This window comes from Ammospiza caudacuta, chromosome 5, assembly GCF_027887145.1.
Source record: "Ammospiza caudacuta isolate bAmmCau1 chromosome 5, bAmmCau1.pri, whole genome shotgun sequence".
Classification (NCBI taxonomy): Eukaryota; Metazoa; Chordata; class Aves; order Passeriformes; family Passerellidae; genus Ammospiza; species Ammospiza caudacuta.
In genome coordinates this window covers 71437466-71462693 of record NC_080597.1, presented here as the reverse complement: position 1 = coordinate 71462693, position 25228 = coordinate 71437466, and the positions used below count along the sequence as shown (strand labels likewise).

The 25228-nt window shown below is 43.7% G+C and overlaps 1 protein-coding gene across 3 annotated transcripts; it reads right to left on the bottom strand.

Moving 5' to 3' along the window:
• SEPHS1 (selenophosphate synthetase 1) lies at positions 1–24886 on the bottom strand. Of its 3 annotated transcripts, none has more exons than XM_058804959.1 (9): positions 24851–24886; positions 21491–21750; positions 18302–18405; positions 13774–13881; positions 12829–12983; positions 11942–12032; positions 8945–9044; positions 7207–7419; positions 1–1325 (listed from the first exon to the last, which is right to left on the bottom strand). In XM_058804959.1, the coding sequence occupies exons 2-9, from the start codon at positions 21681–21683 to the stop codon at positions 1111–1113; spliced, it is 1179 nt and encodes a 392-aa protein (XP_058660942.1). In that variant the 5' UTR covers positions 21684–21750; positions 24851–24886; the 3' UTR covers positions 1–1110. The 3 variants fall into 3 exon arrangements, with proteins under 3 accessions (XP_058660942.1, XP_058660943.1, XP_058660941.1); XM_058804960.1 differs by lacking the exon at positions 24851–24886 and adding an exon at positions 24035–24354 and having other exon boundaries at positions 12829–12950; XM_058804958.1 differs by lacking the exon at positions 24851–24886 and adding an exon at positions 24035–24350.
• Between the last annotated feature and the right edge of the window lie 342 nt (positions 24887–25228).

Below are 25228 nucleotides of genomic sequence, written 5' to 3'. Positions count from 1 at the left end.
AAAAAATTAAATATTTATTTTGAATAACAAGCTGAAGTTCAAGCTGCATTGTTGGCAATGTTGGTTTTAAACACAGATCACAAAAGCGTGCAGAAAATTGTATTGAGCAAAGAACAAAATAATACTAAGAATTATACTAAACAGCTGCTGATTTTTAAAGAAACAAAAAAGGCTTGTAATCACTATACAAAATATAAAATGTATTAAACACTACCATCCACAGAACAGAGGTTTATTTTAGTTTGATTATATTTAAAAATTATTTGTGTAGTTATTTATATAGTGAATTGTAAATGAATATTATACAGTAACCTCCTTTTGGTCTGCAAAACCTTTGTTGCACTATAGCACATCCAATCACATTGCAAAAAAAAAAAGAAGATTTATTTGTCCTTACTATCAATAAAGAAAACAATCATTGATAATACAGTAAATATTGTCAGGTCTACAAATAATGAAATTCAAAATTACTCCTTCGACTCTGAAGCGCTTTCCATGCAAAAAGTCAGCACTTGCTGTTTAAACTGAGTGCACTACCAAGCAATGTCCAGGGTCGTAGATGCTCTTGGTAAGACTAAACTTTACCAAAAAATTTAGAAAATAAAATAAAATATTTTTTTTTTAATCAAAGATTGAATGCAATCATGCAACCTCTTATTACTGGGTAACCCACTGTGTGTCTTGTCAATTTATTGCCTTTCTGGAATATCACTCAAGGCATCAAAATTAGATTCACGATAAATATACACATAATGAAAGGACACAAACTGCTATTCGACACTACTACTGGTAATGTCTGTGCTACGTGAAAGCACCTTTAAAAAGAGCCTATGCGGCAAGAGATAAGTGTCTAAAGATTCAAAATGAATCAACAGTATTGGATAACAATATAATTCTCAACTCAGAAGCTGCCTCAAGATTAGGTGCATCTTCAGTTAATGTAACAGGAAAAAAAGGCAATGGATTTTATTATTTGTATCCACTCATAAACTGACCTAAGGCCACCAGATGTGCAGACACAACAAGTTTTCTTTTCTTTTTACAGTTCTTTAAATTGTAGGATGATAAGGGAATAGATCTATTCAAAAACAAACAGCTATTTCATCTCTATTAAGAGGTGGCACCGGGCGTGGGGTTCACGTTCTGAGTGGCCACCTGTGGTGCCACTTCAATGATCCGGGGTTTGTCGATGATCCTGGCCGTGCGGTTGCCCTTCTCCACAATGCCGATAATCCACGCCTGGTGGCCCTCGCCGTATTTGGGGGACTTGATCTCGGCGCAGAAGCGCGCTGCCTGCTCTCGTGGTAGGCAGATGAGGAGGCCTCCTGCAAAGAGAGAGAGCAGAGCATCAGAACATCTGACTGAAAGGTATTTCAGCCTTGGTCTGCCATGTTATGAGTAGAAAAGTTGTCCATTTTTTTAAAAGGTTGCAGAGTTCACAGGTTGCTGCCAGAGTGGAGTTCTGTTTGTTGTTGTAATCACCTGTTGTTAATAGTTTTTGTTAACTGCCTGCTGTTGATGGTTGGGAATTCCCCTTTTTTGTCAAGTAACACCCTGCTGCTTCCTGGAGGATGGCACCCGGGATGGTGAAGAGGAGGGGACATCGGGGTTGGCATGCAAATGAAGAAACCCCTCACCAAACCCAGCAAAAACCCCTAAAAACAACGAGCCAACACGGAATTAAGGGGTCAAAGTGATGTCTAGACAGGACAAACAGAATCCAGTGTCTGCTAAGACCCTTTTGACCCCTCACCCTAACCTAAGATGCTGGCTGGACAGAGGACCTTGAATGTCAAACCAAAAAACAGGGAATATCCTGATGCTCTCGTGAGGGTGGAAGCCTCAGCTCTGCCCACAGGCCAGTGGACACAGCTGCACTCTTCCTCCTCCTCTGTGCCACTCCTGGGAGCAGCGGCAGCGTGAGTGTGACCCGTCACTTCTTCCCACCCGTGCTGATTTTTAATAAAGGCGTTAAAAGGAGAAAGATCTCCCGCCCTATTTATTTCATGCCAGAGCCCTACTTGGACAAGCACTTGGTGACTCCAGTGGAGTCTGCTGAACTCCAAAGACTCCAAGAAAAGACCCAGGAGAAGTCCGAGCTCTGGCTCTACAGCAAGATGTTTGTGCCTGAATGCAGTGTTTAGTTTCAGATAAATGAAGCCAAATACACACAAAAGATGTTGGCAAAGGCCGTGGTATTGATGCCAACAAATGACATACTGAAACAACACCAGCATTGTGACCTTCCTCACAGGACTGCAGAGTGCCTCTACAGAGAAACATTTTGGATAAAGGTCATATGCAGATACCTGTAACCACATATTGGTGGCAGCTGATTCTGCGAGTAATCCCCTTGCCTGCAATGAAATCATTCATCAAAGCAGGGACCACTGCCCTGCTGAGAATGCAAGAGGCAGAACATGAAGCACAGGCCTGATGCAGTGCTCCCTGTGACTGCCCTTGTGACCCCTCTGTCTGACAATTTTCTAACCTTTTTGCCTTTTCCTGTAAGTTTTTTTCGCAGACACAATAGAAATTACTTCATTTACTAATGAAGGCTTTCAGAAGCAGCACAGTAATGAGTTAGCAAGCTCACCATTCCACAGTTAAACCCAAAAGCACTTCCATTCTTAGAATCCCAAAGCACGGAAAAAGATAGGTTGGCAAGTGAATTGAAAATGTTTGGAGAACACAGGGAGAGAGGAGATTCACACACCGAGGAATTTGGGCACATGCTGAGCCTCACTTGTCTTTGACCCAAAGCATTCTCATCCTCACAAGTTCTGCCACCAGCTCTGAGCCAGCCTGGGGCAAAGAGCCACCATCTGCTGAGCAGGTCACCCTGGGCTCAGGTGCCACATCCTCCTCCTCCACAGGCAACTGCTCAGCACAGTGGGCACCTTGATGTTTGCTCTTCTGAGCACACAGACCCCTTGTGGTGACTAAAGACACTCTTCATTTAGGGCCATGAAGAAACAGCTACTGAACACGAGGAGTTAATTAAAAGGGTAAAAGTGGAAGTGTGAAAGTGATTTTCTTAAATACTGTTTGAAGAAAAGTGTGCCAGCCAAAAAATGCCTACCTCTCTGACATTTCAAAATAACACCCCAGTATTTCCACCAACACAACAACAAAAAACCCATAAGTTTGAATGACAGTGGCTGTAACTACTCCAGATGTAACAGACAAATCAATTGCAAAGGAATTGTGTGACATTCCCATGGAAGGCTCTAAATCCAATTTAAGAGAAATTTATGTCATGGTGCAAGTGGCAGTGCAGAGAAGGTGCAAACTAGACAGAAGGGAGATGTGCAAGTATGATATAAAAAGGAAACAAGAAAGAGCAGAAAAGTAATCTTCACTCAATTTTTTTTTCACACACATGCTCTTCCTGCAATTTTGTATCACTTGTAGACATACCCCCTTATCATACTCTGGCAAGATCAAAAGCATGAACAAAACCCCAGTTTCTGGTGAAAAAAAGAAATCACTCCCTACCTGCAGGCTACATCCCAGTCTGATCAATAATGCTTAGAAAGGCTATGGGCTACTCTCAACCTGCAGCAGGCTTTCTGTATAGTATTTCTGTATTATAGTTATTTCTCTGGTACACTGACCAGTCTCTTTAACCCTTTGGGTAAATCCTTAAGGTGTTTTTTAGGCTAGTCTGTGCTCTTGGCATTCCCAGCTGCTGTGCTTTTTGGGGACTGAAAGGATGCAGACATTTAGTGGTTGTCCTGGCTTATCTTTGTAAGAACAAACGGGGTTTTTTTTAAGAGGCTTTGAACGTTGCTGGTTTTAACAAGTAATATTTCAAGCAGGGAAGTACACACAGAACACTTCAAAAGCAGGCCAGACAAAGCTCAGTAATTAAGAGCAGAGATACAAATAGTCCATGAATCAAAACCAAGTCCTTGCTCCTGCTAATGGCTTTCTCCTGCAACGACTTACAGCAGGATGACATCATTAGCCTTGCCTCTTGTCAGGCACTGACACAGCCCTTCCATCTTTTCCATCCATCTGCCTATTTCCACCCAATCTCCACAAATACCAAACCAAGTTGCTGAGATATTCTACTACACTAAAAGAGTCATCTGACACCATCCAAAAGTTATTAGGAGTGAAAAATACATACATATATCAATGTCCTAAACAGGGTTACTCTGATTTATCTCTGCAAGTAGCCACTCTAACAAACAACTCATTCTTTTGAAACCAAATGCCTGACTGCAACTTTAACCATTACCAAGGAGTTCCCTAAAAGAGAGTTCAGAATCATATAAAAGTGCAATTTTAGGAGACTACACCATTAGCAAGAGTGCCTCAAGGATGGAACAGATGACATAATACATCTTTTCAACACTGGCTTTTGTCAACAGGTGCCCAGCAAATGCACATAGGGGGAAAAACCCCAACTCAATAACCTTAAAATCCATTCAAATAGTTTTCCAGTAAATTTCTTATTGCCTGTGCACTCAGCTGAAAAACATCTGTTCCCAGATGAAGAAGCTACAGACAGAGCGTGTCTAGAAGCTGAAGGCAGCAGAGAAGAAGTGTCAGAATGAGCAGAGCAGCCCCAGCAGGCCTCCCCACAGCTGGCTATCAGGCACAGCAGGGCAGCCCTTGGCCTTCACATAAACCAAGGCCAGGACAGGAGGAGTGCAAACAGCCTGGTGTGAATGCTAAGGAGCCAAGCCAGCAGAGCCTGCCCAGCTCACACTGTTGACACCCACCAGGCCCTGCAGTGCAAGCCCAAAGCCTGTGGGTGGTTATTCTGCCTCCTGGCCAGTGTGTCCATGTGGCCACAGATCTTTTTTGGGGATCTGGCAGACACTGCCCTGTGACAAATCCCTGTGGCCACCTCTAATGTGAGAAACACAGTGCTGTGATCAAATCAGACAGATGTGTTTTGAGGCACCCACAGTTCACCACCAAGCAGATCTGTCTGGCTGTTTTTCCCATCATCATCCATCTCTGCACAATGCAAGCTGCTCAGCATTTCAAAAAGACCTCTTGCTCTCACTCCCAAAAGAGATTCTGAAGTCAAGCATTTCCCACTTCCTGGCAGTGCATCCATCTGCACTGTTTCACATTCCTGCAGTGAAAAGAGAATTGGGTATCCCCAAGGTGCAGGACAGGCAGCTCTGAAGATGTAAGCACTTGGTTTGCAGCTAAACAATTCCCACACCAACTGCTACCCAAACCTCTGCTACAGCCACTCACCTGCAAGGGCACCTTGCAGCTCCAGCTCTGTATCATGCCATTTTTGGGCTTTTTCCAAATAATAAATGTACTGGCACTCCAGCTATGTGGGCTCCTGGGTTTTAAGAATCTGACTGGTATTACCAACCTTACTGACACAGCTTGCCAAGCTGCCACCAGATATTTCTGCTCCCTTCTGACTGACTCTGGATTTGGAAAGGGTTCATGTCCCTTATCCTGTTACACATCATCTGAGCCACACAGTCTCTGTAGGACAGTGTCTGCTCAAGCACAGAGGGCCAAGGAACAACTCAGCAGATCAGGATAAGTTATGTATTCACTAGGGGGAAAATTTATTGCTCTCACTGTGATGCTTTTTTCCAAATCTTCCGACTGTTTTGCTTCAAGGGGCCCCTCTGTTGTGAACTGCAGAGAATGTGGGTAATACTTCTGAAGAGCCAGAAGATGGCAGGGAAATGAAACAAGAGGAAAAGACAGATCAGTTGCTACATCTCTTCATTTCCCAAAGAGAAAGAAGAGTCAGACTAAATTAGAAAAAATAAAATTAAACAGAAGATTCAGAACAGAAGTTAAATAGAAAGACATCCAGCAGATGACAGTGATCATGCTCATCAGAGAAGAGTCTACTCTTAATAAGGCAACTTAAAAACCATCAGAAGTTCTCATCACCTGATGACTTTGTATTTTTGTCCACAGCCAGGTTTTCAGTGCAGTCTGTGGTACTCACTGTCACTGCAAGTGGCAGCTTTATTGAACTCAAGTAATAAATGGGTTAGAAAGCAACACTGATTTTTCTGCTGCTTGTCACAATCCCTAAAGTCAGATTTCATACAAGTAAAGGAGAAAAGCTGTAAGCTGTATTCTTGGATGTCTGTGTGCTGTGGACAGAGAAGGCCTCAGTTGCCAACACTAGCCCACCCAACACTAAATTTTATAGCACCAAACCAAACACCATCCTTTGTCAGGCAAAACTACTGCCAGTGGCTTGGCTTTTGAGAAAACTGTGCCAGGTGTGGTGGAATTTACAGATATCCACTGTTCCAGGGTTAACAGAGAAAAACAGGTTTCAAAAGAATTCAGAATCATTGCTAACTTATAACTGCAAACTGGAGGGCTGCAGGGTTTCTGTAATAGTGTTCCATATGGGAGCAGAAGACACTCAGGACAGGATGGTGGTTTGCAAGTCCAGCTGAAGGAGTCAGATGTGAACAGCTGTGTGGCTGCTGCTCATTAGCCTGGCCAGGTGCCAAACCACTGTGCCTCTGAACACACAGCACCAATTTGTGCGTTTGAAATGGAATTCTGAGGTGCAGGTGTAGGGTGTTATGAGTAGAAAAGTTGTCCAATTTTTTTAAAGGTAGCAGCAATTGGTTTAACCTGTGAACTCTGCAAAGTTGGAGTTCTAACTATTTGTTGTTAATAATTTCATGTTGTAATCACCTGTTGTTAATAGCTTTTCTTTAATTGCCTGTTATGGTTAGAAATCCCCCTTTGTCGAGTATCACCCTGCTGCTTCCTGGAAAATGGTACCCGGGACTGTGAGCAGGAGGTGACATTGGGGCTGGTATGCAAATGAGGAAACCTCTCACCAAATCTAGCAGGAAAAACCCCTAAAAACAATGAGCCACCATGGAATTAAGAGATCTAAGTAATGTCTAGAGTTGAGGAACGGACTCCAGTGTCTGCTAAGACCCTCTTTACCTTTCACTCTAGCCTAAAGAGAACCTTGAATGTTGAACTGAAAAACTGGGAATATCCTGATGCTCTTGTGAGGATGGAAGCCCCAGCTCTGCCCACAGACCAGTGGACACAGCTGCACTCTTCCTCCTCCTCTGTGCCACTCCTGGGAGCAGCAGCGGTGTGAGCACGACCCATTGGTTCTTCCCACCCGAGCTGATTTTTAATAAAGGCATTAAAAGGAGAAAGATCTCCTGCCCTATTTATTTCATAGGGAAGGAAGAGGGTGGCCCAGCTGTCACCTACCTGAAGTCTCTGGACAAGTGCCGTGCATGAGGCCGAACATGTTGCCACAGGCCTTACTGACAGCAGCCATCTTGGCCAGGACGGGGAGGTTGTGGATGACGAAGGACACCTCGTTCCTCTGCTGCTTGGCAAGGTTCTGTGCATGGCCCAGGATCCCAAAGCCTGTGATGTCTGTGGCTGCATGTGCATTGAACGTGTGCATGAGGCCAGCAGCTACAGGGGAGGGAGGGGGAAAGAACACCACATCAGAAAATACCCAATTATCAATATTGAACAATATTGTACACAGTCCAAATGAAGCTGCGTACCTTTAACGCAAACCAGGTTGGGTTAAATAAATAAAATCAATAAAATCGTGCTTGAAGAGAACTGGAATTCACCAATAGTGCATGTAACACTAAAAAAATTCAATCTATATTTAAGACATTAAATCATGCTGAAAATCTGTCATGGAAGTTGCATTTATGAGCATGGGCTATTAGACACGTGCTATTCATTTATATTGGCAGTCTAAGAAACAGGGGTTTACTTCAGATCCAAACTTCCCAAAGCTGAGGGCCAGGGAGGTTCTGAGCTCAGCTTTGCTCCACTAAGGGCAAGGACCACACATGCTCAGTCTTCTCACACCTCCTTCCCTGCCGCTCTGCAATGGTGACATCCGAACTTGAGATGTGGACACTGGAAGTTTAAGAGCTGAAGAACAAAGCCTGCGGCTGTGGGGGAAGGGGCCCAGCCTCCCCACCTATACATTCCTGAAATTCCTGCACATTTGCAGCTCCAGGGTGGGAAAAGGGCACCCCTGCCTGCAGGACAATAGCACCAGGTAAAAGTATTTAAGTGTTGTTAAAGGTGTCTTGACAACAGGAGAGAAAAACAAAACTGAGAACACTTTGACTTTCTCTGGGTGCTTCCCAATGCAGGAGCAGGACAGAGTTCTTTTCCATAAGGCACTGCTGGTCATTTATCTTTTCTGGAAGTTTTGACAAAGAATGAAAAACCAGGAGGATGACATAAGAAATGAAAACTGAATAAATGGGAAATGAGATGTTTAACTATTCCTGCTCCTTCAACTGAGAAGTAAGTAAGGAAACACTTAATTCTCCAATCTGCCAAAAGATGCTTTGAACAGAGAAGGGAAATCCTGGATTAAAACTTCTAGGGTAAAAGCAGAACCTTCACCAAAATTCAAAGCAAAAAAAAAAAAAAAAATCAAAACAAAAACTCACTACATGAACAGGAAAAAGACAAACAGGAAAAAACCTATATTCCACATATATACTCCACACTGTGGAAAACAGAGTACAAGACTGAATTAGAACAAAGTAATTTTTTTTTCTAAAATCAAAATTTAAATTGAAGCTTACATAAGTTTAGAGCTTTTCCTTTTTTAATTCTATTTCAAACTCTTTTAATCTTATCACAGCCAATCTGTCTCTATGCAAGAAAATAAGGAAAAAATCCAATATTTTTCTCTTTAAAACCTCCTTTAACTCACTGGGATGTTACTTGCAGCACTCACATGAGTCATAATCATATCCAGCATCTTTGTGTTTTTGCTGTATAATTACAAGAGAGCGTTTGATTTTAATTTGCTGGTTTTGCTAACACTGAACAGCAGAGAAATGGGCCAGAATGAAAGGGATAAAGTGTCACAGTTCCCCAAGGCAGTGGAATGAAATTGATATGGAATTGGAAATACTCACAACCCCTCCCCTCCAACACACACATCTCTTCTTACCTGTCCTGTTCAGCCGTGCCATGTTCATCATTGCCTCCTGATATGCCAGTTCTACGTCTTCCTGCGTTACCACCAGTTTGATTTTATTCCATTTTTCAGGCTAATGGATGAAATAAAAATGGTTCTTTTAGATTTTCAGCTGTATATTTTAAAGCACACCCTGACCACTTAAAAAACCCCAAACCTTAAATCCCAAATGTACTTTTTTTTTTAACAGTTAAAGAAGGGGAAAATGTTCCAGTCAGGTGTGTGCCTTAGTACCCCAGCAAAGTTCATTTAAAGATCTGTTAGGCACTAAATACCTCAAATCCTACTTTCAGCAGCTGAGTGGAGTGAAATAAACTACCCTAGGGAAAGAACTCCTTCAAGGCAACTCTCTGGATTGAACTCCCACAGCCAAATAAATAAAAAAAAGACTTTGTTCCCAGATGTTGAGATTTGTAATTTCTTGCTTCTTGGGTTTTTAAGAGATTGTTCTTGACTTCACACCTGGGCACTTTGATGAGGAAATACCCTGATATCCTGACATTCCTGGTCAGAGGAATGTATGCTAAGGCAGGTTATAATCACTCTAGTTTAGGATTAAGGCAGTTTCATAAACCTCCTTTACAATTTAATACCAGCATCTTCCTCCAGTGTCTGGGATGGTCTCATCCCTTCATCATATTCCCATAAATGCTCTTCATCCCAAAAGGGTTTCACAGCAATTTAGGAAACAATACCTTTATAAAGGGTAATTGTTTCATTCAAAGCTGAAGTGATTCCAGATCCAGAATGAAACAAAGCAACTATTTTATTTTTAAAAGCCATACTACAACTGATTTAACTTTTTTTTTTTTTGCAATGAAAATAAAATTACAGAGAACTGAAAGTCAGAGAAAACAGGATTTTTGAAGCCACAATAGTTACACTGCCATTCCATAGAGTAAATGTATAGAACAAACATCTTGCTTGACAAAAGGTGCAGGAACTACTAAGAAATGGTAGGTGATGCTACACTGGGAAGGATCTTGTTTTAACAAATGAGTGCTGACTTCAAGGGGTGTAAGAGAGAATCCAGAAATGGCAAAAGGGGAAAAGACTGATCAGCCAAAATAAATAAATCGGAGTTTCTGATATTAGGTTGAACTGGATCTAGTAATTAAAGAAAAGCATTTTCGTTTACACAAATGAGAGACCAAGTCAAAAAATAAGATGTGGCTGTTACAGAGATGACAGAATAGTGATTATTCTTATTCTGGGAATGACTGAAAAAAATCTGAGCAGTCATTCTGCCTTAGGTTTCAAAACCAGTTCTGAGGTTGCTCACAGGACAGAAACTGGTCAGATGATGGAAATGGAAATCACAAACAATGTGGAAGCAGAACTCAAGGCTGAGGGTAAAAGAGCCACAAACACAGGTAAGATATGAAGTGGAGGAAAATTCCTCCCCACTACAGCAAACAAGACACTGGGGTTAGTCAACAGGGAATTAGGGTGGAAAAATTTGCAAAAACTCCCAAACTGGTTAAAAAAGCAAGACAGGATTTCCAAATAGGAAGGGTCTGTAGACAACAGCAAAGAGCAAGAAAACCTCTCTGAAGGGGCACATCCCAGCCCCTTTCATGCCTTTAAGCATGCATATCTCTACACTCCAGTTTGCCTTTCTTGCATGTACATAAACTTGCTATACTATACCTTCTCCCACACACTTTTTAATATGCAGTTCAATTCCCCACCAAAAGTTGATTTACAGGTGGATTTGTGATGGGTAATTAAACCTAGTTTCACTTTCTCTGCACTTTCACAAAACAAAGCTAAAGAAAAGGTAGCATAGCTACTCAGAAATTTTCCTACCACAATCAAATATATCTTCTGCTTACACACAGTAATAGCAGTATTGATTTCCTGGCTGTCCTCATTTTTCAGACCAGGTTTTTCTGTTTGACAGTTGAGGAAATTAGTAGTATTTGAAATATGTGGAAATTCAGAATAGCCTTAATTTGCAAGTCTGCTCATCAGTACAACAAGAAGATATGTTAAGAAGTAAGATTACAGCCAGAAAACATACTATGGAATTGGGATCTTGTTTCACTTCATTTTCATATCAAGATTATCTGAGGCCCTGATCCTTGCATCTGTGGAAAACACAGGATTCTGAAGAGGTCAAAGTTGCTAGGCCAGACCATATGAAGAAGGAGAAAAATATTTTTCCCTTGTTGCTCACACTTCAGACTCCAGTGAAGATTTAAGCTGGTTCTCTCCCACTTTGGTAACACTAGCTGTGTTCATTAGAATTCATCTGACAATGCAGTGGCCAACAGCCAAACCAAAGTAGATTCCAGCTCACTCCTCTGCCAGTCTTTTGGCTCAGGAGTCCCAAAAGTAGAAAAGATGCATCATTTTAGAGTGTAAACTGAGCAGTTACAATTTGGAAGTCACGTACTGGGAGCCAGACAACATAAGCAGATGCCAATTTTGCAGTTACTTTTCAGTTCAGTAGTTACATTTTTGCCTGAAGTAACAGATGGAAGTATGTCTACATCCATAATGCTGCTAGAAATATTCTTACTGAATGCACAGGGCAATACATGTGAAACGCAGATAAACTTCCATGTACACAAGCAGAAAGGCCAAGAACACAGAGAGAGCATTCCTGGCCTAACTGCCATCAGCAAGTGTTGAAAATTATTTTGGCAGGTGGAGTAGGGCACAATGTTGCCCAGGGTGATGATAGTCTGTTGTTCTGTTAGTAAACAATTTTGGTTATTACAGCAATGCCTGAGAAATAACTAAGAATTAGGTGCAATTAAGATGGGCTCACTAAGCACAAAATTGTAAATTGCTTTGATTCCAAAGGAATGTTGCACACAAGTAGGGAAGGCTGGAGCATATCAAGGAGGAAGGAGGAGAGAGGTGACAGATGAGTCCCATCTGAGCTGAACTTTATCATGTTGAGGGAATGAGGAAAGTCATCTTTACACCTCTTCCCTATTTCTTTTTCTGCAGTGTACTCACAATATCTAGCCACTGGTGGACAGCTACAGCCACTTGTGTTCCCAAGGGTTTAGTTAATACAAGCACATCTCCTGGCACTGCATTGTCTGGCCTGGAAACAAAGAATTCATATATTAACTACACAGTTGTTAGGAATAAGTGCTGATAATTACATTTTCACAGACCCACACATCTTACTGCACAGTTAAAAAACTGACTAATTGCAGAACTACCCTTTGGGATTCACTGCCATGCAATATTGTTGAGGAAAATGCTGCAAACTTGTTTAAAAAATGCTAATCCTTCTTTCTGGGAAAAAACAATGCTTGCAGTCAGACACACACCAAATTACATCTCATCTTTGAAATTGTTTGAGAAGACATAAGAGAGGATAAGAGGGAAAATTTACCTTTTTTACCCAAATAAGATATCCAGCATTAAGATCATGAATGAGTTCATGTGTATAGAGTAACATGCCACAGTGGGACATTCAAAATCAGCTACTGTCAAATGGACAGAATGCTCCAAAGACAGCAGTTCTGTAGCTCTCTACAGCCATTAACAGGACAACTGGGACATGGTGTAGAAATGTATGTATAAGTGTGGCAGAAATTTATGTTCAAAACAATCTCCACTGCCTTTAAAGATTAGACAGTTAATTCTCCTGTCAAAAGGAGAACAGGATCAAAAAGGACTGGGGGTTGGGGAGAAGTAAAAGGACATCCTGTTCAAAAAAAAAGCAAATATGTACAAAGAGATGTGGCATCTTGTTGAGTGCTAAGGACAAAAGCAAGCAGAAGGTACTGCTTTATTCATCAGAGACACCACAAGATCACAACACAATGCTTAAAGGATTTTTACTGTATCCCTCAGACCAGTGCCTTTGATTGTTTAGTGATTTAACTTACATTATAAATTCATTAGGCTGACAGACTGTCGTGGCCACTCCTCCTAAAACAATCCAGGGATTTAACACTGTTTGGCCACCAGTAACAGATGTTCCTGCCTCTTCTGCTGCATCTTTGAAACCCTGGATAATTAGAGGCATCACTTTGTCTCTTTCCTAGAGATCAAAACAGAAGTCAGAGTTCCATACACAGCAGTGCTATCATTGCAAGACTGGTCCAAGGCTTTAACCACTCCAAACAAATGCCCTCGTGGCAAATATTCATGACAGAAAAGCAACTCTTAGAAGAGTCTGGCCTCCTGAAACCTCATGTTATCCCACAGAGTTACAGTTTTACAGCTCTGTGTAGAAGAGGTGCAAAGACACTCTTACATTGAAGAAACATTGTTCAAAAGGTCATGCAAGAGTAATCAGAGTTCTGGAAATTCAGAACAATTATCGTGCTGCTGTAATCAGGTACAGCCACAGCAGAGGAGTGCTAAAAGGCAACATTTAACCAAGATGGCATTTGGGCTCCATTAAGCATCAAAGTTTCAACTTACATCCTTCTAAGAATAAATGTTCCTTTTTTACTACAGAAAAACAAACATACATGCTGATCTCTTCCACAAAGAAAAAGAAAACAAAAAAAAAAAGCAAAACTGTCCCATAATCATCTATCCAGACTGATAGATGAATTTGCCATCAAATGCTGGCCTTTGATAGGAGGCACCCCATTTTGGTGGGGATGAAGGCAGCAGATTACAATGTCATAGAAAACCAAACTTTTAGCACACGACCTCAGAATGTTTACGAGGCAAGATCCTGGGAACTAAGCCACTCAATAAGACCATTTCTTCTTTACACAGCTTCAAACTTTGAGGAGAAAATACACTAAAGGTAACTACATTCTGAGCACATTTAGCTGTTTGACTCTTCCTTCAAGAAAAAGTGTCAGAAGTCTTACCCTATCTGTCATTTTATTGCTGATTCCAAGGAGCATCAACATGTTGTCACATTCTGTGACCCCCATGGCATAAAGGTCACTTAGGACATTGGCACAGGCTATTCGTCCCTGAAAAACAAAGAGAGACAAGAAAAAAAAATCTGCAGCACTCTTGGTGAATGTTTAAACACTTCCCACAAGCAAAGCTTCCAGTGTTTGAGTCAGAGTTTGCATTCTGACACAGCTTCTTATTCCACAGCATTAAGAAACCCAGCTAGAGATGTGGTATGGTCCATTATGTGCTATGTGCCCATCTAGAAGTGCAGGTATCCTTCCTTTTCAGGCATGGAGAGAATTCATCCCAGCTGTCTTGCTCAGCACTGACTCCACAGGAATCCCAGAGTTCTCACTGGGATCTGAGCCCAATCTGAGAGGCTGAAGTTAAGATCAGCAGTCTGTCCCTGATAACAAGCTCTGTTTACTTTACATGGTATATTCCTGTTAACTTTTTTCCAGCACAAAACTGCACATCCTGATGGAGATGGCCATGGCATGGAACTCACAACTGCTAGGAAGTAAATCCAAAATGCACATATTGCTCAGAATATGCAGGAGATGGGTCCTTGATGAGAAAGATGTTTGTTCCCTGCCCTACTCTGGAGGCCATGCCTGCAATGCTCAGTTTCTAGGATAGAACTCCTCTTCCCTGAGGATACAGCTGTGCTGCCAGCACACACCCACACTGGGCTGCTTCCTCTGCTCTGGGGATGACAGCACGTACAGGGAATAGAGAAGCTCAGGGCTCTCAGGAACTGGATTTGCTGGGGGAAGCTGTGTACCCACACCACTCACATAGTGAGAGAGATTTATGTGTTTATCTGGCACTTTCCAGGTGACAAGATCAGGCTGAATTCTGCTACAGCACCAACAACTTTACTGACTGTTGTGTGTGCATGTGAGTATCTCCACTAACAAAAACTTGTACAAGAGAAGAACTGTCTGTCTGCTAAGATTGCTCTAAGAAGTCAGGAAGCTGCCAGGACTGAGAAGCCATCACTCACACTGCATGAGGTTAGTTACTCTAATTGTATTAATTAATGGATCTGAGTCAGGGTTTCTGAAGTATGGACCCAACAGAGATGACACATCAAGTTTCCTGATGCAGATGTAGAATTTCCTCCTACAGACCATGCCCTAAGGGACAGCAAGATATTTTAAAATATAAGACAAATTCTGTTGTGTTACTCTGGAAGACTCCATGCATTCTATGGAAGTGTTTGAGGTTTACAGTTGCAGAACTGTAACCAGCACCTGGCTTTATGATATGAAGTCTGTGCTTTTCATTATGTTCAAAGGCAACATCACCATGGTAAAAGCAACAACATGCTTATTTGATAAAATTTGCAAATAGGTAATATTTTCAGGCAGTTAGTTCACTTGCTGATGACATGAAACATCTCCATCACAAATAAATATAATAGTTTTTCATAAATTCAAGAGTTTTTGGTGGCATCAGGGGAATCCCTGATATTTGGAATTGGAATATATTTTAATAATTCAAATTTTAAACTATTAAGAAAAGACTTGTGTACTGTACTATTTGATGGATATTAGCTGTTAAATTTCTGTAGGCCTGCCATTTCCCTTTTGTGGAACTATCAAGCCATTCTCTGTTATCTTCAGTATTTACCAAGCAAACTGCTGGTTTGTTCCCTGTTAGGAATGCCAGATAAGTTTTTAAAACCATAAGGACAATACCTCTGATAGTCAGAGGTCAGTCTATAATGCTTTTGCCAACTGCCAAAACCACTATGGAAACAAATTCAGGGAAGTGCAATTCCCAGGTCTGAAGGAGCAGAGAGAACAACACAGGGCTCTTGTGAACACCAGCAAACCCAGCAGGGCTCACAGACAGGGGTCAGCCTGGCCAGGTCCTGCAGGTCACCTGCCTGCTTGCACAGTGCCCTGAAACACAAAGTCTGTGTGCAATACACAGAACTGTTTGTAAGGGCAAAGGATGAAGAACCAGACAGCCATCTCCAGCTTTGAGTGAAGGTTCTTAAAACAGCAACAAAAAAGTTCCTGGAGGTAAGGGGAAAGCCAGCTCCCTGCTCCTGTACTCAAACATGCATCTCCACAGTGCTACAACAGAGGCCAGTATTCACTACTAGTCCCAGTGGATTGATACTTATTACAAAACCTTTTATTGATTGCTTGTAACTTTCCTAAAAAGCCATTTAAGCTAAATAAATCCTATGCTTGGTACAGATTTTATAGGTGTATATCCTAGGGATAATTTTGCACATGGACTGAGCATTTTCAAGGACAAAGTGAAAGTGAAGGAGAAAGAGGAAAAGAAGGAAGAATGATTTTGCATATAACTGCAGAACTTAGTTTTAAAATAAGCAGTAGGAGAGTGAAAGCTGTTTTCTGGAGCAGAAATAGGAAGTTCAGCTGAGTCCACAAGCAGTTTTGCCTTCCTCAGCCGTTTCCTAATCCCTTCTGTCACAGCACCCAGCTTGGGGTTCATTTACACTTTTGGCTTTTCCTCTTTGCTTCTTCTCCTCCAATTAGGAAGAGAGATCAGATAAGGAGCTACAGGTAAACCCTGTGCACAGAGAAAGGAAGAGACTCTAGATCAGGGAACACCCACTCCACTCAGAAGTGCCTGGGTAAGGAGACTGAGGGGAAGGGCAAGGACAGTGTGCACTGCAGGTGAGTGATACTGGTGCCACAGTAACAACAGGTGTGGGTCAGGGGACACCTGGACTTAAAGCAGGGAAAGAAGCACTTGGAGAAGCAGGGCAGCAGCAGCATCTCTCAAGCAGAGGAGGCCAGAGCACACCCCTTTATACAGCCTGGACACCAACTCAAAATTCCCAAGCATCACAATTCCTCTGCTTGTGAAAACCATCCATAAACCCCGTGGCAAACTGTATTTGACTGTCCTGTAACTGTCCCTTGGGGTACTCCTGCCCCTAAGAGAGGTCTGAGCAGAGGGTCCAGGAGCAAATCCTGCTGGATCATCACTGGTGGCATCAGCAAGAATGCTTGAGACAGAATCCCCATCCTCAGTTAGCTCTTAGGAAGAAATACACATATGTAAACAGATTAGGAAGTGGCCAGCCACCAGATTAAAATAAATGCCCTCAAGAATGAAAAGTGAAGGGCTTGAGTCAGACAGCACCAAGGTTACAGCTGCTGGTGGCATGTGGAGCACAGCACAGACTGTAACTATGATGCAACCACTGAAGCTGGACTAAGGCCAAATTTACATTCCACTCCTACCACACTGACCTAAACCTCATCTGGGCACAGGCCCATCTATCTACTCCTGTGGCATTTGTATCTCCAAACAAAGCAACCCTCCCCTACACCACAGCCTTCAACACTGTCCCTCAAGTGTTTGTTACAAGGTGAGAAGAGAGTTTCTCAGATGACGAATTTGAACACAGATCTCCAAAACATTTTTTCTCCTCTGGTCCCTGACAAGTTCCCACATGATATTAAAGCAGCCCACTTGAACCAAATTTCTCAGGAGAGCTCAACAACTCCATACTCCAGAGGCCAGCCTGAGATTTTTGGCTGCTCAGTTTGCAGAAAGAGAGCTCTCCTGGAAGAGAAATTATAGGAGCTAGGCTTACATATGTGCACAACCCATGGGCAAGCATGCTAAAAAAAAAATAAAGAAAAAAGATGGCCCCCACCTCAAACTGTATCCAAAACCCACCAGAGAGGTCTCACAGAGCAAACAAACTGACAGCAGCACATAAAACATTCAGTCACACCAAGAAGAAAAGCAATGAGTCACATCTAAACCACAGAAAACAAATTCTAGCACCTTTCACTTAACATTTCCTTATAGCTTTATTAAAGTATTTTTTAAAGCTCATTTGTTTCCCAGGATCTGTTCCAGTCAATACTGATTACTGCCACACATGCAGGAATCTCTGCTGAGCCAGACTAAATGTGACAGGAGCACAGAATGAGCCAAGGCCAAGGTGCACACACCTTCCCTCCAGTCATTTCCATGTGCCCATGTTCAGGTGGAGGTGGCACCACAGGACAGCTGGTGTGCACAAGGCACTCTGAAACTGCCAGCTGCTATTGCCAACTACTGACATTGGGTATTTCCAGTTCTGATGGGTTACCTGGTTATTCCAATACCTCAAAAAAGGCCAATTACAATGTAGTTCTGCTTGTAGTTGGGGTTTACTCTCTGCTACTTCCCAGGCTGCTCTTTTTCCCCTTTTTGGGCTTTTCAAACCAAATCCCACAGAACAAGAGATGAAGGGAAATCTGAATTAAAGGTGGCAGTTCTCCCAACTTCCACCTACATAGAAAGCAGCACTGCAGCATTCCTGGCCAACATGGGAGATTCCAGGATTAAATGATGCCTTTCCCTCTTAATGTCTATTTAGGAAAGACTCTGAATGCAATTAATCACACAAATAGCACCACACATCTAGAAGAAAATGTCAGAACTGCCATCAGGTTGGTGAGAAGCCTGAATCAGCAACAGACCCAGAACCAAGTTTAGCCAACTTACCATCATATAAGGGTCATCCACAATAGGATAAATATAATCTGTCGTCTGGACTAATGACAAACCTCCATGTCTTAATGGAATAACACAAGTGTCCATCCCAATTCCTGCAAAGACAGAAATCCATGAGTGAGGTGGGTAACTGCACCCTGAATTATCTGCTGCTCTTAACTAAAGAGTTTATAAAACATGTCTGTGAAATATAACTCCTGACACTGCCTAAACAGACAAGACAAATTCCTCTGCCAGAAAAAGCACATAGCACAAGTCAGAGGAAAAAACAAGCAAAGAAAGAAAACTCCTGGTTGGAACTGAACATAAGTGCAAATGGCTAAAGGCAAGAACTAAACTACAATGGTTTTTATTCTTTTGCAGCAGCATAGCAGCACATCAAGAACATCTGTGCTTTTATGTAGGTACATTTAAAGTTAAGAGGAACTAAGTACACTGATATTGTCAAAAGCAAATAGGTTTTCCTGTCACTCCAATCTCAACAAAAACACAGTGAGAGTTGTGAAGGGTCACAGCATCTCATAAAGGACATTCCCTCACTTCAGAAGGAACAAGAACTCCACAGGTCACGGCCCAGGCCCTTGGTGAGAGATGATTGACCCACTTGGAGCTTTAGCAACTGCATTAGCCTTGCTTTGCATGGCTGGAAGGCTGCAGAGCACCTGATGGATACAGAACCCCTTGGAGGAAACCACAGCTCTGAGCACCACAACCTTTTCCCTGGCAGAGGATATTTCAAACAGAACATGAGATACGAGACCTTCCCAGCATTTGCTGCCACAGAGGAGCCCACACCAAAGGGGCAGGTGACAAATCACAACATGCTGGCTGAGCCACACTGCCCTGTGGACAGCCCTGTGCCCTGCAGCAATGCAGGAAGCCGATCTCCTTCCTGGGCTACCTGGAATTGCTCTGCATGCCCCACAGGGCAAGAGTCTCCACAACAGCCCACTTTTAGGGAGCAGATGTCACACAGGAGCTTTTCACCATGAATTAATGAAACACTACCCTAGCAAGAGCTACAAAGCAGGGTTTGGCAGAGTCCTGTACAGGGATGGAGCAAGGTGCTGTCATCTGAGGGGACAGAGTCTGCCAGGCAGTCAGTATACAGGTGAGAGGATCTTGCCTCCCCTGCCTAGAGAGGAAAGAGATCTTGCCTTGGAAGAGCACTAACAAGCTCTCAAGCAGTAACTTAGGGTTGCTCAATCTCCACAGAAGCTCCCAAGCCACTATGCCTGACATCCAGTGCCCCCAGGGAAGGGCCCATGTGCAGTTACAGAGAAGTGGCTCAGGTGCAGGAGCTGTTTTGCCCTCAGTTCACCTGTTTGTGCCATAATGCTGCAAAACCAACTCTGTTTGACAGACAGACCAAGGGGCTAGGATGATGGTCCTTCTGAGGCTGTTAATGTTCCACCAAAACAGCTCTGAATAACAAGGGAATCTGTCAGAGCCATGACTGATTTCAGATCTGTAACAGCTCTGAGAATAAACATCAGATTTGCAGTTTCTTACTCTCAGTCCTATTTAAGTTTGCTCTGGGTAATATCTCTTGCAGAACTAAAAAGGGGAGAGCTTGAACCTGCTGCTGGCAGCCTCCCTCCTGACTGCATTTCAAAAGCATGATGCCTGTGCATAGGGGGCAAAGTTACATGTCTAGAGCTTTTCAGCACAAGACATCAAAGGCAAATCTCACACCAAACTTATCCAAAGACACATTTGCTAAAGGGATACTCATCACAAAGGCATATTTTAAAAGACATCTGAACTCTTCACCTTCTATTACTAACAGATTTTCTGTTACATAGTATAACACCTACACACTGATGGCACAAATCTACTTTTATACCTTTTCATATAGCTGTAGAAGTCTACTGGCAGTTCCATTATTGTTTAGAGCCTCTAAGTTTGTAAGAGAAAAGAAATCTAAATCAAATTATTGCTGATTTTACAAAAATCTGCCAAACTGAAATGCTGCTGTGAACAGCTTACTTAATCTAGAAAAATACATATAAATTTGGGGATGAGAAATTATAAATTTTGGGGATGAGAAAAGATGGAACTGTCCTCTATCAGGGAATATTAAATTATAGTGCCACCCCAGCTTCACACACAATTGCTGCTTAGATACTTCATACAAAGATCCTCATTGTTTAAGCAAGAGCATGGGTGCCTTACTAATCTCTGATTATATTCAATCTCTACCAGAATAGTGGGTTGCAGCCTGTTAGCCTGCTAATAGACAATTAGTAATGTTTATATAATTTAAATAAGGTTATTGAACACTAAACTGATTAATAACTTCAGAATAAATGCTCCATTGATATTCTTAAGTTGAGGGGAAAAAACCATTCTGCACTGCAAAGAGATTGAATATGCAGGGCTGAGTAAATAGACAAACAGAATTAAAAGTGTCATTAAACACATTATCTACATTAATTTATCTATATCAATATTAGGTACAGTAGCTGGTATCAAAATACCTACGTTTGCCCTGTTCCCCGTGTAGGTGGCTTGTGCAGGTTGTTTTCCCTTATTGCTTGCATCATTGTGCAAATATCAAAGAGAAAGTGAAGCTGGCAAGAACACAGAGGTCTTGGAAAGGCAGCCTTTCCCAGGCAGCTTCCACAGGTGAGCAAAAGAGTTAGAGTGGGGAATAAGGAAAGGACTCAAAGTTAAAATGACAGCTGTGAAACAATTTGCTCCCAGTCAGCTGAAGCAAGGAAGGTCTCTTGCTCACTTTCTGTGACCCAGGAACAGAGGGGAGGGGAAATTCACCTGGGAGTCATCCAAATTCATTCATCCATTGCATCAAATTCCAAATGCAATGCATGAACACAAAAGTCCAGAAATGAACTGAGAGGATTTCATTTTGCACAGCTTCAACTGGGGGGAAAGGGAAGAGCAGACTAACACCTAAGCATGTGCCCATCACAATGGCCATTCCTGAGTTTTGCCTTTGTAGCTGAGTGCACTGCAGGATGTTAAATAATTAAGATAAAATTCTTGTATCCCAGATGCCAACAAATGACAGCATGAGATTCATTCTTCAGCCTTCAGGATGCTGTGCATGCATTAAACAACACACAATTTTCAAACTGGTTGAACAAACCACAAATGTGATTACGTCACTAAGTAAACCGAGCAGAAGGACCAGCAATGTCCAGAGCAGCAACTACTTACCCAACCTGGGCATAACTGCCCCCAAGAACTGTTCATCTTCCTGAAAATGGTTTTCTTGTAGAGATTCAAGCAGTTTCTGTAAGACATCCTGGGGCACTTTGCAGCCCGTGCCCTTGAGCTCAGTGAATCGGGTCAGACGGAAGCTCTTGTCCAGCTCGTAACTTTCGGGGTTGAAGGACTCCCGAACAGACATGGCTCTGTCCCGCCGACTGCGGCCGCTGCCACCCACAGCAACAGGGTCACCTTCTCTGCTGATCAGTCTTAGTGGAAAACAAAAACAACAATTAAAAAAAAAAGAAAAAGGAACATTGGAAAGTCCTGCAAGACAAAGTGTTTTCCACATGGTGCAAGTTAAAAGGAAAAGGAAGTGCTCATTATGGTTGTTCACCTGTTAAGACAGGTGTGCACATCTCACACAACTCATTTCCCAACAAAGGGATGACTCCTCATCCATCCTTCTGACATTTCAAACTATAACTATTCCAGGTGAATCAGAGAATTAAATTCTTTCCCAGATATGCTGCGTAAGGTTTTCATTAAAAAAAGAATCCAACACACTTACTGTCCTCATTTAACACAGAAGTAATGAAAGAAATAATAATTCCCAGAGCACAGAGGCCAAAAGGCAGCCTGGGCCCTGATCCTGCAGCATGCTCAGCACAGACATCTGTTTGTACTCAGCTCAGTGTGGGGTCATGATTTTAGCCATTAACATATTCATCTCAAAAATGGGATGCTTTTCAAATAATGGCTCTGCTTCAGTCCTGAAGCTTCATAATACACCTGTTCTCCTTGGGAGAAAACACAGTCCTGGTGCTCTGCTGGTACAGGCAGCAGAAGAACAAAGAGGCTGTATTTGAGCAGAGTGCTTCACCTACAAGCATGCCAGTTTACCTTCTAGCATGTTCATAAACAAAAAAATGCTGGAAAGTTTCTTGCTTCTTCAGCCCTTTTTTAGTCAACTAATGATACAGAAAATCAGAGAATTGTCCATTAAAATAGTAATGTAAAAAGACACTGATGCAATTCATTTAATAAAATTCGTAACAATGCATGTCTAATTTTAGAACGTTTTTCCACTCTGACTCACATCCACCACACTCCAAAACTAATAAGAGGCCTAAGTGAGACACTGACTTCTGAACAGGAATGGCTGTGATAAAATACAATTCATCTTTCTCAGAGAAAAAGTTTTCAGGAATTACTAAAAGCAATCTGTCTAGTAGTAGTTTCTTAGAAAGCAAGGTTCCTATGTAACAGCAACAAGAACAGAGTTCAGTGGCATCACTGACAAAACCTGACACTGATGGTCATGCCCTAATGAGGTTAAGCTGAAAAGAAGAATTCAAGGGACTCATACTTGCCAAGTTCAACGTTTCTAAATGAGGGAAAGAAGTAAATCTACAGACTGTGCTGTATCTGCCCTCCACAGCACTTACTAACAAGCACATCTGTTCCATAAACCTTTAAGTCAATTTATTGTCTGTAATTTGTAGGAACTGAAGTTTTACGTTCCCTGAGAACTTTTTGATGTGGAGCCCAACTCCCCTTCACTGTGTTTTCCCTCCTTCTCTGGGAGGTGTGGCACTTATTTAAAACAAATCTTGCAAAGCCTAGGCTCGGGCAGAAATCCAAACTCTAGTTACAAGAACGTGTCTTGGATGAGCAATGAATTCAGTTCCTAGCCGTTGTCTTCCAATGCAAGACAGTAAGCACTTGCAAAAGAAAAAAAAAAAAAAGAAGTGTCTGGAAAACAACCTGTCAACAGAAACAGGAGACAAAAGCTTTTCATGGAGGGGGGAATTTTTTTTTCTTCATTCTTTTTTTAACGCTTCATTCTAATTAATTCCAGAAAATTATAAAAAGCAGCTTGCCCCACAAGAGAAACATCTTCCTTCATCTAACCAAAAAGTGCATTAAGCTTAGCACCCCCTGCCTACTTACACAGGGATGGATGCAGAGGCCACAGCCCACCAGGAACTTTTTGCAGCCTTTAGGAATGTAAGGACACAGTTCCCTCGTTTGAAAACAACTCGTGAAACAAACAAGACGATTTCATTAAATGGAAAACATCTCCAATGCAAGAATACGGTAACTTTTCTAATAGAGATCTGATTAAAGCTGTGCACAACTGTGTAATTCGCAGACTCCCATATGAGCAACATTCCAGGTTTTGGCGATTTTGGGGGTCACAGCACTGAGCCCAGCAGAGTTCACGGAGAGTCTGGACAACTCTCAGGCACAAGGTGTGATTCTTGGGGCTGTCCTGTGCAGAGCCAGCAGCTGGACTGATGGCACTGAGAGTCCCTTGCAACTCAGAACATTCTGCGATTCTGGCAGTCCATGCAGACGGCGATGTGAGTGACAAGAATCCCTCCCCAGCAGCAGACAACACCTCCTAACCCAGACGTTTCTTACTTTAAAAGAGCGGCATAATAAATATTAAAAGCTAAAGTTTAACCCTTGCCTTCCTAAAGAGCAGAGAGAGGGGAGCACAGGAGCGAAAAGGGGGGGAGGGAGGGAGAACTGGAGCCAGGTACGTACCCCAAACCAACCCCAGCGCACCCAGCGCCAGCCCGACCGCCCGAGGCACACGAGGCGAGGCGCTGCAGCCACCATCGATCCGGGGAATGCGGCGGGCAGCGCTGCGGGCAGACATGGCTCCGGGACACCTTAAATTTCCAGCCGCTGCCTTTAGAGGCAAACCCGGGGCCTTCGCTGCCGCTCTTTGTGCGGCCGGAGAGGCGGCGGGGGAAGAGGGCGAGGAGGAAGGAGCAGCGCTCGGAGCGGCGGTGGCAGCGGCCCCTGCCCGGGCTGCGGCGGGGACGGAGCCCGCGGGTGTCCGGCCGCGGCGTCCCCCGTGTCCCCACGTGCAGGTACGGTGTCACCGGGGCGGGGTTCACCCCTGGCTGCCGGGGACGGCCGGGGGGATGTTGGGAGCAGCACCCCCCCACCCCACGGCGACACTCCGTAATGGGGAGGGAGAGAAGCACGGGGGGGAGGGGGAGGAATGGGGGGGGGGGGGGGGGGGGGGGAGAAAGGAGGGAAAAGGGAAAAAAAAAAAATGTCGGCGGGCGAAAAATTTAACCCGTCCGCTGCCGGCGTCCAAATTTTTTTAAAGCGGCCGCATCGCGGTGAGGCGCTGCCCCCCCATCCCCGCTCCTTCCTCCGCCCTTCCCCCGGGGCCGGGCCGAGGGAGGGCGGCGGGGCCCGGGCCGGGCGGGCACCCCGCGCCCCGGCCGCGCCGCGCCACCCCCCGCGCCCGGCCCGGCGGGAACGGCGGAGGCGAATTCCCCTTTAAATCTCCCCGCCTTGCACCCCCCCTCCTCCTCCTCCTCCCTCCTCAGGTCTCCCTCTCACCGGCTCTCGCCGCCTCCTCGCCCTCCGCCTCCTCCCGCGAACGGGACTCCCAGCGCGGTCCCACAATGCACCGGGCGCGACGGGCTCCCTCAGCGCCGCCTGAATAGAAAATGCCGCCGCCGCCGCCGGGCACGGGGGGGTTAAACCCCCCCCCTTTTCCTCCCTTTCCCTGCTTTTCCCTCCCTTTCCCTGCCGCCTTCCCGCCCCCTCCCGCTCCCCCTCACGCCGCATCCCACGCGCGTTCCCGCGCGGGGGCGCGCGCCGTTGCAGCGCGACATGTCGCGACACCGCTCCCCCCCCCCCCTCCACACACACACACCCCACAGACGCCCCCGCCCCTCAGCCTGGCCCGTGTGGGCAGCCCCGGTGTGTGTGTGT